Source organism: Daphnia magna, linkage group LG8 (assembly GCF_020631705.1).
Source record: "Daphnia magna isolate NIES linkage group LG8, ASM2063170v1.1, whole genome shotgun sequence".
In the NCBI taxonomy this organism is placed as follows: Eukaryota; Metazoa; Arthropoda; class Branchiopoda; order Diplostraca; family Daphniidae; genus Daphnia; species Daphnia magna.
Genome location: NC_059189.1, coordinates 1,146,226 through 1,158,678, shown reverse-complemented (window position 1 = coordinate 1,158,678; position 12,453 = coordinate 1,146,226). Strand labels below are relative to the sequence as shown.

Genomic DNA, 12,453 nt, shown 5'->3' with positions numbered 1-12,453 from the left:
TCTCACGTATTATTAGGACATCCCCTCTCGTAAAGAAAAGCATAAGCAAGTCGTTTCTAGAACGTTGCCTTCTTCACCTTACAGACACGATAAATCAGAACTGTTGGACGAGGATCCTTTTTAACTCAATCGTGAAATAACTGGTTTGAATTCCAACATTTTGCTATTGCATATTTCAAAAATGAAAAATTTGAGAAATGCGTGTCATTAAACGCCATTTGGATACGTTCGTTTGGACTCTTGTCATTACAATTTATTTCAATTTATGCCTATAGGCTAACGGTTAGACTATTACCCGAATTTTCATATTACAAAAGTCTTTCCTGCCCTCTGGTGAGGGCTGATGAAGAGGGTTTTGTTAGGGTACATGATGGTTGGCTGAAATAAAAACAGGGAAATTTAAAGAAGGAAATATAACTTTTAAAGGTGGGCTCTTTTTTTTATTTGCTCCTTTTGGTGTTTCTTTTGTCCCGCAGCCGTTGGGCATAGCAGTTGTAGTAACAACACTGTGCCAAGCCAAAAAAGAAAAAAAAAAAAGAAAAGAAAAAAAGAATGGGAGGCTTATGCTGTAGGACAGTCTAATTGCTCTACCTCCGAGGCGCATCGCAAAGAAGAAATATATAATGCAGACACACGGGGTCCATTCTCAGGTAAAAAAACGAAAAGTTGGGGGAGGGTGGATAATGCAGAAGATAGAAGGTACACCCCCTTACCTACTGGATGGGAAGAGGAGGAATGGTAGAGCTATAAAGGTGAGGGTTCGAGCTGGTTGAAAGTCAGATCAGCTTGTGGTTTGCTCCCGTGCACACTTCAATTCCTTCTCGCTCACTCCCTCTCATTTCAAACATCGACTTTTGCCTCTTGCCTCGCTACTCTTGGAAGTGTATCAAAAAAGTCTGTTGACTTTGGAAATTCAGTGACACAGAGATGTTCCAGGATTGCAACAGGAAGCGCTTTTTGGCCACAATCAGCAAGACAGGCAAACGCGACGACCAATTGTCGGCCTACTTGAACGACAACAAGTGCATCACTGCGCTGCCACCGGTCAGCTCCTTCCGCCAGCCGAACAGTAGCTGCTACGACGCCGCATCCGACGGTTACAACACTCCAAGCCCAATGTCTTCGGAAAGCAGTGACCACCACGGCCATCATATGGGTGGTGGGCATCCAACGTACGGCGGACACTTGGGTGAGAGTCCGTTACCATCGCCCAACCAGCGTCATGCCGTTTCACCAGCATCAGCTGCATCGTCCGAAGAGGAACTCCGTCAGCGATTGCAATATTTCGTCCAGCCGCCGGCCAGCAATAACTCATCCGGTAACTACTACGACCTGCGGGTCAGCGTCAAAGAAGATCCTGAACGCTGTTACCTGTCCGTCGGTCTACCCACACCCAGTTCTCCGGGGTCGCCATTAAACAGCCACCTGCCTCACATGGTAAATTCACCAATTAGCCCGGCTCCTTCTTCCGTCCATCCAGCCATGGGCGAATATCGAAACCCGTCGAGCAACCAAAGCGGCTCTGATTCCGAGTCGACTTTGCCGCGCAGCACGAGCAGCGCATCCAACGGTCAGAAACGTTCGCTGAAGGAAGTGGCACCGCAGGTGATGAAGAAACGTCGATTGGCCGCCAACGCTCGTGAACGCAGACGGATGAACAACCTGAACAGCGCCTTCGACCGGCTTCGTGACGTCGTGCCCGCTCTCGGTAACGACAGACAACTCTCCAAATACGAAACGCTTCAAATGGCGCAAAGTTACATCACCGCATTATGTGAACTGCTTCAGTAAAGTTGCACTAAAGGTTTTGTTGAAACGATTATTGCTGCACTTGTTGCCATTCCGAATTCATCGGTTGAAACTCTGAAGACGGGTTGAAAACTAATTCCAGTTCATCACAGTAAAAGAAGACGTAAAGTACCTCATCATTCATTGTATGCCTCCCCTTCAAATGTCAGAGTGTTTAGCATAAATAGTAAATTAAGACTTGAGATCGTGCCGTACATTCGCCTCTGAATGGCAAGCGATTCAGGATAAGAAGCTCGGTGAACATATCGAAAAAGAAATTCATGGCTTTTCACCATGACATTTTCAACTGTTGTTATTGCATACACATAAATCTAGTCTCTGTTTCGTTGATGGTGCCCGGTCGGCCGCTGTTTCTGACTCCGGCGACGACGTCATTTATTGTCTATTGCCTCAAGTATGTAACTCCTTCTCTCGTGCTTGGCAATTCAACGCCTTTTTCCTTTTGAATAATTGTCTGCCACTACCCCCTTCCACACTCTTGCATTATCAAACTTCATCGGCTCTTGGGGCTACCAGCATTTGAAAATGGAGGCTCTGCTCTTGCCTTTCCTTTAATTTATATGAATCTCTTTGGCGAAAGAAGTGAAACTAAATTTACAATTAAATGATAAAGAAATGAAACGCTGCGCAAATGATCGATAACAACAAACGAAGCGCCTCTTTTTGCCCTGAATTTTCGTATGCGTGTATATGAAAAGCTTCTTTCCTTTCAGAACAAAAAAATGCTCACAACTACGTGCCTTTTTATCTTTGTGTGTGTGTCGATGCAACGTAATGACGTAAACCGTATACCTTATCGTACCGTCCATATTGTGCCTTATTGCTGATCATTCGTTACAGACAAATAGATTTGTATTTGAAAGCTAAAAAAAAAAGACTTGTTTCGTTTTATTTCCTTCATTCGAAAACTATCAAGAGATTTTTTGCGTAGAGTCACGTTGATGTGCTGGATCCGTGTCTAAAGCTACCGCATAGATTCATAGAATAAACACACCAATTTGAATGTATTATTACTGGCGCTTGCGGTTATTCACCAAGCGCTGCTTCTCTTCACTGCGGAGGTGGTCCCTCCGTCATTAAGTTGCACCGCCGGAATGGACAGCCAACGAGACAGTGAAAGAGAAAAACGGAGATAATGCCGAGTTTCAACATTTTCAGGAGGGACCAACCACACACTAACCAAAAAAATAAAAGAAACAAACAGAAATAAAAGGGAGATAGTGACTCTTTTGTATTTCAATCGTTGTTTTTAATGTAAATCGCCAGACAGAAAGAGAAAAAAAAAGGGACTTTGAGAGGGAAGCCGTTTAATTTGCCGGCATTAAGTATAAAAGAAAAGAACTGAGGAGTGAATCTACGAACGTAAAGACATTATTTCATCGTGTAATAGAGAAGGGAAGAAAAAAAAGGCATCAGGGTGAATTCGCAATGTAACTATACAGCCATCGCATCACGTGCCAGCTGCAAATATAATCATGATGGCACCTTCGGACGTCTTGCTCTTTGTGTTTCTCGTTTTTATTTTTATCATCTTGCATACTGTTAGATAATAACACACACGCAGGCAAAAGGCGATTCGCGGATAAAAAGAACGTTGGCACGCTTCAGTCCATATCCTGTTTGTTCCGATTGACCTCCGGCAACAAACTCTGGCGTGCTAGCACGTCCCACCTGAAATGAAAATTTGGGAAATCGTTCAGGCTTCTTCAGCGACAGAGACTTACATGACAACAGGTTGATGTCTAGCTGCTGTCAGCTTATTGCTCGTCGGAAGTCGTATACAAAAAGGCTTCGTATATAAGTTGACACGAAAACTCTCGATCAAATGTGAGGATATTTCAAAATTCCTCTAATGCAAGTCGTGGGAACTGCGCGGCTGAGAGCAAGGATTTCCCGAAACGCCGATGACGAATTTAAAAGAAGAATTACACGACTTAGTGAAGATGTCGTACTCTACACGTGTTCGGTGAAACCCCAATCGAGGAAGAAGAGCTTTGCCTCTTTCGCCCTTTTGATTTTTCTCGTATCCAGCGGAAACACATTTCGATTTTCAAGCTCGTCCTTGTCTGTTGAAATGCCATAGAGTGTTACTTGATGATTTGGTTTAAATCCCAGAGATTTCTACCGTATATTTGAGGTAGTACCCACGTAGCCACGGGTGGCCTGTCAATAAACGTACCGATGTGTGACAGATGTTTATTCTAGACTATAGATATACCGTAATATCGACGCAATTGACCTACTAAACTTCGGGAGTTCTTCACATCCGACGACGCTCCCCCGTAAGGTGTCATTGTCACATGATTTACACATGGCGTTGTAATAAAAAACAGTCGGTTACACGGATTCAATCTTTGAGGGGAAAAACGGGACTTGCCGTTTCTTTCGACACTGTAGATTCGACATGTTGTGTGACCCATTTTTCTTTCTCTTGGCTTATGTGTAGTTTTCTTTGATAAGTTTATTGACCAAGAGGAGACCTTCACCATGGCGTAATAGATGACAACTTAAACTGTAGCTACTACTATATAGAGTTGATACTGCTAGTCTATTATAGCGGGAAAAAAACAAAACAAAAAGCCGGGCCGAAGAAAAGCAGAAGCCGACAGAAAAATACAATTGACGGGCCATATAAAATGCGCGGCTTCAGCAGTGGAGGTAATTATCATGATTTTACCTGTATAAATATAAAGCCGCCTTTATGCTATCTTTCTTTACCATTGTCTTTCGACATCTTCAGCAGCCGCCGCCCACGATCAAGGCAAAATTGAATACAACGGCCATCCTCAAATGGTTGTGTACATACAGGAGGGGCGTTGTTACACATGCTTGATTTTCGGTCGTAGAAACGTGGTATTGAATTTAAAAAGCTTTTTTTTTTTTTTTTTTCACACGCGGACAAGTGAATGAAACAGCAATAATAAATGGGCGAAGATAAAACAAAAGTTTAAGAAGAATAACAATGGCAAACTTGCGAGCATGAAAGTGCGAAATGCTGGATGACTCCATCAGACAAATTGAATGCGCCAATGGGTCTCAGGTATCCGGCATTATTAGCTATTTTTCTGTTTTAAACATCACCTGTTTGCTCTTTTATTCTCTATATACGTATGCCCCGCAGATGTATTTTTATTTGATCGCTGAGAATTTGCATTTAATGGATACACATGGCTTCAACATTCATTGGTAACCTCAACTCTATGGACTATTAAAGCAAGACAATCTGTAATTTATTCTCCAGGAAACTCTTACGTAATTTACGTCTTTTAAATAATCAGAATTATGCGCACTTGTTCTTTGTTGTCAAACACAACGAGAAAAAGAAAAGGAGTGGAATTTCAACGGAAGAAGAAGAAGAGTCAGAGGTATGCGCAGCTGTTGAATAACAATAAAGCTGGCCTTTCCTTTAGTGCTGACACGCATCAGCGTTTATCTGACAAAGAAAATAATAACATGACAATGAAGGTGTCAACCGGCATTCGACAGTTGATTTGTATCGCACGCTGCGCATTTTGCCGCACCCATAATAATACTCGATGTTCTAACTGCCGACATCATTGTCATCATCCTCGTTTTTGTTCACCGTCGCTTATCAAGCCCGAATAACAAAGACACCGAATCAACTAAACGATTACGTAAGAGATGGTATACGTACACAGACCCCTGCGTCATCACACAAACCCATGTGTCATGTATTATGATTATCGTTACCGCCTCACATTCTTTTTTATAGCTGGTGGTTTGATAATCCCCCCCCAAAAAAAAAAACTTATTGGTATGTAATGAGGGGGACGTGATCAAAATGTGCCGCCCTTTCGTATAATCGTTTTAAACCATCAGTTTTTTACTGGTCATATGTTGGACACTTAAAGACTAATAATAAACATGATCAAAACATATGTTTGTTTCTCATATTTCGGGGTTGTGGTTGAGCACAAGTGGCGCGTGTTTGTATATTCCTTGGTGTAATTCCACTGACCCCGTGTCATCGCCGACACCAACACCTGGGTTAAACACCTATATAGGAAATCCGATCCTCTCTCCTTGTTTACTTCCTTGTTTACTCTTTTTCTCTCCACGCACACATCCCGACTGCGCAAACAAAAAGACAGGTGATTTAGCATGCCAAACTTGAGTTTGGTTTTAAATTTCAAATGGCAAAACATGGCAGACGGGAGTGTTTAATCCTAGCAAAATGTCGGGTCTTCAATTCTAGAGGAAGGGCATGCTATTCTTTCCAGAGGGAAAGGAGATGTTTTTCTTTGTTTCACCTGTTATTTTCATTTTCACCAGCTCATTGGCTGTAAGGTTTTCTAAACCCAGCAAAAATGGATCGAAACAAAAGACGGTGTCGCAGCAGAACAAAAACGAAAGTGTTATTACCTCAAAAGCGACTAGGCTGATGTGTTCTAAGACTCGTGTGCTTTGTGAAATCTATTCCAAGAAAAAAGGGGAGAAACCCACCAAAAAAAAAAATGCGTCCGGCTGTGCGTTGAAATCGGTGGTTTTTAAACGATGCGTAATTACAGCGATTGTCTTTACACGGGAGCGCGAGCTGTTGTCGCTACACGTCTGCATCGGTCGGGATTAGAACCTTTTCCCCCCATCGATTCACTTTCGGACTATTTTATATCTCCACCTACTTCTTGGAATTGAACCAACCCTACATGTGCGTACCAATTACGTGTTGTGCTCGCTTACAAAGGCGCCCCACGGAGCTGTGTCGGACTTCCGCGTCATCAGGAGAGGCGTGCGGCCAGCAGTCGAAGAAACTTGGCTATGGAAGGAAAGAGAAGGTATATAAGGAGGAATAACGTAAAAGGAAAGCGAAACGAATGAAAGAATCCCAATGAAAAATTAGGGAAATGTGGAACTGTTAGAGTTGAACACCTATACTTTTATGCAGCGGCATTTAAATGCTATTAGGGTTAGTGCTTTTGACATTGGTATAAGGCCCATCATTTGCTATTTTTCGCCATACGTCGTGTATTGTATCACATGTTTCGGGGCTAGTACTGCTACTGTGCATTGTTTTAAAGGAACATGATATTTGATTTTAAAATGTTATCGATGTAAAAGTTGATTGCACTCGATTCAAGTGCCAATTTTCACGTGACATTTTTGTTATTTTGGGGACTCGATTTGTACCAAAGTTCTTATTTTTCTGTGATTTTTCTTTTGCGTTTGACAGTCTTGCGGTTTTTATCGCAAGGTCTCTAGTCATTCATTTGTGTTTCGCCGACTGTTCAATTGTCATCGCGTCGTCGTGGTGGGACGAAGGAACCACCCATCTTTCTTCAAAATCTTTGGAAGACTTTTTCGGTTAGTACAAAAATGATTGGGGCAAGAATGGGAGGGCACAAGTTGGGGCGAAGTTAAAGCTGCCCACTGTGGCGCCAGTTCCTTAGCACTGCTCTCTCTCTCAGTATTCTGTCCTTCATCCTCCGCTTGTCCTTTGTAATCAACAGGTGAAAGGTCAACAGACAAAATAAGGAGAAAAAAGGCCTGATTTTTCTCTCTTGACCGGCAGTCAATGGCGACCATAGGACCAACCAGTTTTGATGGTTGTCATATCCAAATGAGGCATACCCCTCATCACCACTCTCTTCTTCTTTTTTTCAGGCTCAATGATGAGTCGAACCTTCTTCATTTTCACATTGTCCGTTTTTAAAAAATTTAAAAATTGTGGCTGACAGCCTAGAAAAAGGCCTTTGACGTGCGCGGGTAAACTTTCACACTCGTTTCGTTTGTGGGAAGACGGGCACAGTAGTAGGCGGTATCGGTAGACAGACTATACACACGCACAAATAATCGTCGCCATCGTCGGTGTGTGGTCTCTGCCTCCAAATTATTAGTCGAGAAAACGAAAACGACCGACAATTGTTTCCTTTTCTTCTCTCTGTCGGTCCCGTTCGTGTTCTTATTATTTTTCTGTTGTTTTCTTTTCTTGTTACCTAATCATTTTTACCGAGAAAGGATTGTTTTCTTAAGGAGTTAAGAAATTTTCAAGGTAGGCGGGCGACCTTGTCTTGTCGCAATCAGATAATGACGAGGCCCATCAGACAGACGCGGCGACGGCGGCATCGTGACTAGCCACTCGTGCCGGGATACTGGGAATCCCCTTTTTTTCGTTTTTCGTGTTAACGACCTAATGCAATGATGACGAATAATTGCAGTGTGTTACTTAACACCTGTCTCAATTGCGTAACAACCAACCTCGGAGTACGTGCGCGTTTCTGTAAGTGGCGAGGACATTTACCGGAATACTCCCGAAGACAAGTATAAAGGAACCTATTTAAGATTAGCGTTTAATGTTATGTTGATGTGGATTGACTATTCTAGAAATACGTAAACCGATATTCAAGTAAAATGAAAAATTCGAATTTGAATCAAATGGAAGAACAGATTGTGGGGAGGAGAGGAGGTGGGACTGCGTGTTAAAGGCCTTCTCTTTCGATAAGATTCGAGGGAGGATTGTTGTTCGTAACAAACCGCCTCTGCTTCCTGATCTCCTGATGAAAATGAGCTCTTTTTGCATAAGAACTTTTAATGAGCTGCGATGGTGTGATCTAACACCAGGCGGAGATCTATCCGCCTCTCTTTCTTTCGTTTCCTCCTTAGCAGCACCGAAGACTTAGCAAGATCTCGCCTAGTGTATAGTGAAAACAATAATAGAAGGATAGACCGAATCAAACAGAATCAAACGCAACGCAGTCTAGGAGGAGGAGATTTCATTTATTTCAAACAGATGCGAGACTTATACAGTCATGCGTTTCAATGGATCGTGGGCCGCAACTCTATATAGTCGGCAACGTTACTTGCTTTGTGGCAAGGAGCTTTGCGAGGGCGGTGTTATTGTTCCACCTCTTTTTCGTAGGGAAGAAGAAAAGGACGCATCCGGCGACTCCGCCCCAACGCCCAATATCAGCCCGATCCGCCCGCGAACGCTGGATCGGATAGATGTGCCACTATTGCATGCAAATTGCTCTTTCTTTTTTCGAGCAGTTCAACTGTATCCAAATCGATTAGCCTTTTTCTCTTCCAGCCAAATCCAGTCGGTTACAATCGGAATAAGATCCCGACGTCATGTTGGGGGTGTTCGTTGGTGTCGGCATCGACTTTACATATAGTGATTCTTCTTTTCTGATTCTATTTCTTGGAGGATATTTTTGAGGCGGTCTGTTTGACACCTTCGGTAAGACAATTTATACGAAGAGGAACAGAGTAACTGATCAGCACCAGAGGTGCATAGAAGTGGGTGGGATTTATCGCTTAGACATAGTTCGTATAGTTTTCCTATCCATCCCACAACTCTCCCTTTGAAAATGGACTACATAATGCCATTAAATCGTATCCAAGTCTCTTTTTCAAGTTTAGGAGGTTTTGGGATGGTGGAAATGGGGAGGGAGGCTGCGGAGAAAGATCGATCCTTCCAGAGAGGAGGTCTTTCCAACACCTTTCACTTCCTGTCCGGAAGATGAATTTAACAAATCGTTTTGATCAACGAAAGTGAAAGGTGATTGACGAGCCATCCAGTTCTGTATTCTTTCAGTTTTCATAGAATTTTCTTGCTTTGATCGGTATACTAATCGATGGGGGGAAAGGTAAGAAAAGCGCACTAGCGAAACGGTCAGTCATTAATAACAGTGGTGTTAAAAAGAATGACGTAAGTAAAAGGAAAGCAAAAAAAAAAAAAAACTAAAATCAAACGCCGAAAGTAAGAGAAAGAAAAATGGAGGAAAAAGAGGCTGAGACAAAGGCGAAAATGCCGATGTTAGGATAATTGCTTTTTGAAGACGAGAGGAAAGGTACACACAAGGAAGAAGACCGTCAGCCATTACCATAAAGAGAGAGGTAAAGTCAGAGTCTTTCCCTCCAAATATCGTTCCCTTTCCTTCTCGTCAATGTAACAAGGGAATAGATATAACCACCCGCGGTTCATATTTGGTCAAACTAACTGGAAACAAAAAGAAAATCTATCGCAAAAAGGAAAGAAAAAAAAAACACCCAAAGATGAACACCGACGTTTTCAATGGCTATCCGACTTTATGTTATTACGTGTACATTCATTTAAATCTTGGACGAAACTTATAGAGGTGAGCCATAAATAACACCTTCGATGGAGCGCGCGTGGCAAACATATACCGTTTCATTGCCGGTTAGCATTCCACGAAAAACAAGAAAAATCCTGCCGCAAAAAGATCGATTTACGGAAGAAACACATTCATTTCTTTCCAACTGAGACATTTTTAAAGGGTCGAATACAAAGAAAAAACACTTAAAGTTGTGCCACGGAGCACATCAGCTAAACTGGAATTCCCCCTGCAGTGTTTATCCGCCGTTATTTTTATACCAATTACAGGGGTCGTTTGCGTACACATTGTTACACATGTGTAGTATCCCCGTTGAATATGTTGAGTATCTAAACAAAAGACTAACTTTCGTGTGTTTTGTTAGGACTTGCGGAGGTTCTGTGTGTGATGTCTCGAGCTCTTCTGTCACCGTACCTTGAAAAGCGATTATCATCGAACTTGGAACATAACAATCTATCGAAGAACACCGTGGGAAGGTGTTGTTGTGCAGAAGAAAATCACATGTGCTTGATTGTGTAGTGTGCAACATCGGCCAGGCCCGGCATAGATTGGAAGCTATATTTCGAGAGACTACAGCACGTATCTCAGGTAAATAAAGAAAGAGCCCGACCCGTTTGACACCTTCTGAACTCCCCCGCAAGGTTCGATAGTTGCCTTCGGACATTAATTGCATGCAACCCTTGCCGGAAAAAATAAGTCTTGCCAGTAAAGATATGTTCTCTCATAATTGTTGAAATTTAAACGCGCATGATTGGATTTCCCACACTTGCCGGTTCCGGTTCGCTCCTTCAGCTGCTGATGCTGCAGCCCTGCCCTAACACATTGCTGACGAAGATGCTTAATAGTCTCACCCACAACCTTCCAGTGATTCTCTCTATCATCTTTTTATCTACCTGTGTGTTTTAAAAAGTAAATCCCAATAGAACACCTAGTCACGCATAGGGGCTTATAGACATAATTCATACCCTTACGTAAAAGACCTTTGACCCAAAGTCAACTCGAAAGGCAAACAATCGATGATGATGGTTTATCCTTTTTCTTCTTCATTTAAGGATTCTCACGATTGAAAGTTCGGAGTAAAAGTGAAACAGGAAACTATTTTCCTCCAAGCTGGTTGTTGTCTTGAAAAGCACAAAATTATACCGAGGGGTCTATCTTTTAGCAGCAAAAGACCAATAAGAATATCTGAATTCACTTTCTCTTTTCCAATTCTAATTATCTGTTTAGACTGTATAAATAGAAACAAGACACAACGCGAGCCATAAAACGGGAAGAGTTTGCCTTTAATGCGATAAATGCGCAGCCATAAGTGGAGTGGAAACTTTGTTTGTCACAGTCGCATAATACAAGAGGAGACCCATTTAGCAAGTTCGATTGGATATGCGTTATTGGGGGCTGTAAACCATAGAATTCAACAATGCATCGTTATTACAAGATCAAGAGGACCACAGGAGTGGGGTCGTGAACAAAATAAGCTGCAAGATGAGAACAAGCTGCTTTTTTCTTACTTCTACTGGTTCCATTCGAATAGCACAGTAGGGCACACGTTCCTTGTGTCCGTCAACATTTCCCCTACTTGCAATTGGAGTGCCATCCTGATCATATTTCTCCCCATCTTTTATGCCACAAGAAAAACGATTTTAAGTTGATGATAGAGATCTCGAGTTCAAGATTATTCGTTTTCACTTTGCATTGTTGAATTGCAAATAGACTGAACACGAACCTGCAGTTTGTCAAAGACCATTATGTGTCAACCTGTTATGAGAGAAGACGGGGAAGAAAACCATGGCTCGCTTCGTTCTTCCTTCTCTTTGACATTTAATTGCTAAATTGGCTTCGTATACACTCCAGGGTCCGGCTGGATGCAACGTAGAAAAACACAGCATAGCTGGAAGATTGGCACAAAAAAGGGGAGGCAACCTTGTCTGGGTCCATCAGGTCTCTTGTTTTCTCTCTTTCCACTAGAAAAATATCAGACAAGACAAATAAGCAAACCAGCTATTTTGCAAAGAAACACGCAACCAAACTGCAGTACAATCATAGCGCAGACAGTTGGACAAGTCCAGTTTGCAAGCCAATTTAATGTCTATGCCATTCTGACTGTTTGTCTTCTTTTGTACAGTTTTGCCAGGAGCAGCCTCCTCCGCCGTCACATTGTCTTGTACAAAAAAGGAGCAATAATCTACTCGGTCCAATACAAAGTCGACGATTACCGGACAATCTGCAAAGCCAACAGTAGTCCGCTAAAGCCAGATGGATGATTCGGAAAAATAACGGTTCATGAGAACAATAAGGTAAGCGTCTCTTGCCTATTCTTCGATCACTTTTGTCCGGTGATTAAACCGCAACGTTTTGCACAACATCTTCTTCTTTTTGGGAGGGGGGAAAAGCGGCTTGAAAATGATTCAGTTATGATTGTCGGCTTTCGTAAGGTGGATCGTTTCGGTAGTCATTCTTTTTTTTTAAACCACAAACAAAATGTATTGAAAGAAGAACAGAGTGTAATAAAAACAAAAACAAGACAATACAGAAGCGAAAAGGTGAACAAGCA

The 12,453-nt window shown here is 42.3% G+C and overlaps 1 protein-coding gene and 1 long non-coding RNA gene across 2 annotated transcripts; both read left to right on the top strand.

Annotated features, from left to right (window-relative positions):
* The first annotated feature begins 791 nt into the window (after positions 1 to 791).
* LOC116935317 (musculin) lies at positions 792 to 2,671 on the top strand. Its single transcript, XM_032942643.2, has one exon. The coding sequence runs from the start codon at positions 928 to 930 to the stop codon at positions 1,789 to 1,791; it is 864 nt and encodes a 287-aa protein (XP_032798534.2). The 5' UTR covers positions 792 to 927; the 3' UTR covers positions 1,792 to 2,671.
* A 3,534-nt stretch (positions 2,672 to 6,205) lies between these two features.
* LOC123475255 lies at positions 6,206 to 11,234 on the top strand. Its single transcript, XR_006650087.1, has 3 exons — positions 6,206 to 6,605; positions 10,267 to 10,490; positions 10,695 to 11,234. It is a non-coding gene; the product is annotated as an uncharacterized LOC123475255 (long non-coding RNA).
* The last annotated feature ends 1,219 nt before the right edge of the window (positions 11,235 to 12,453 follow it).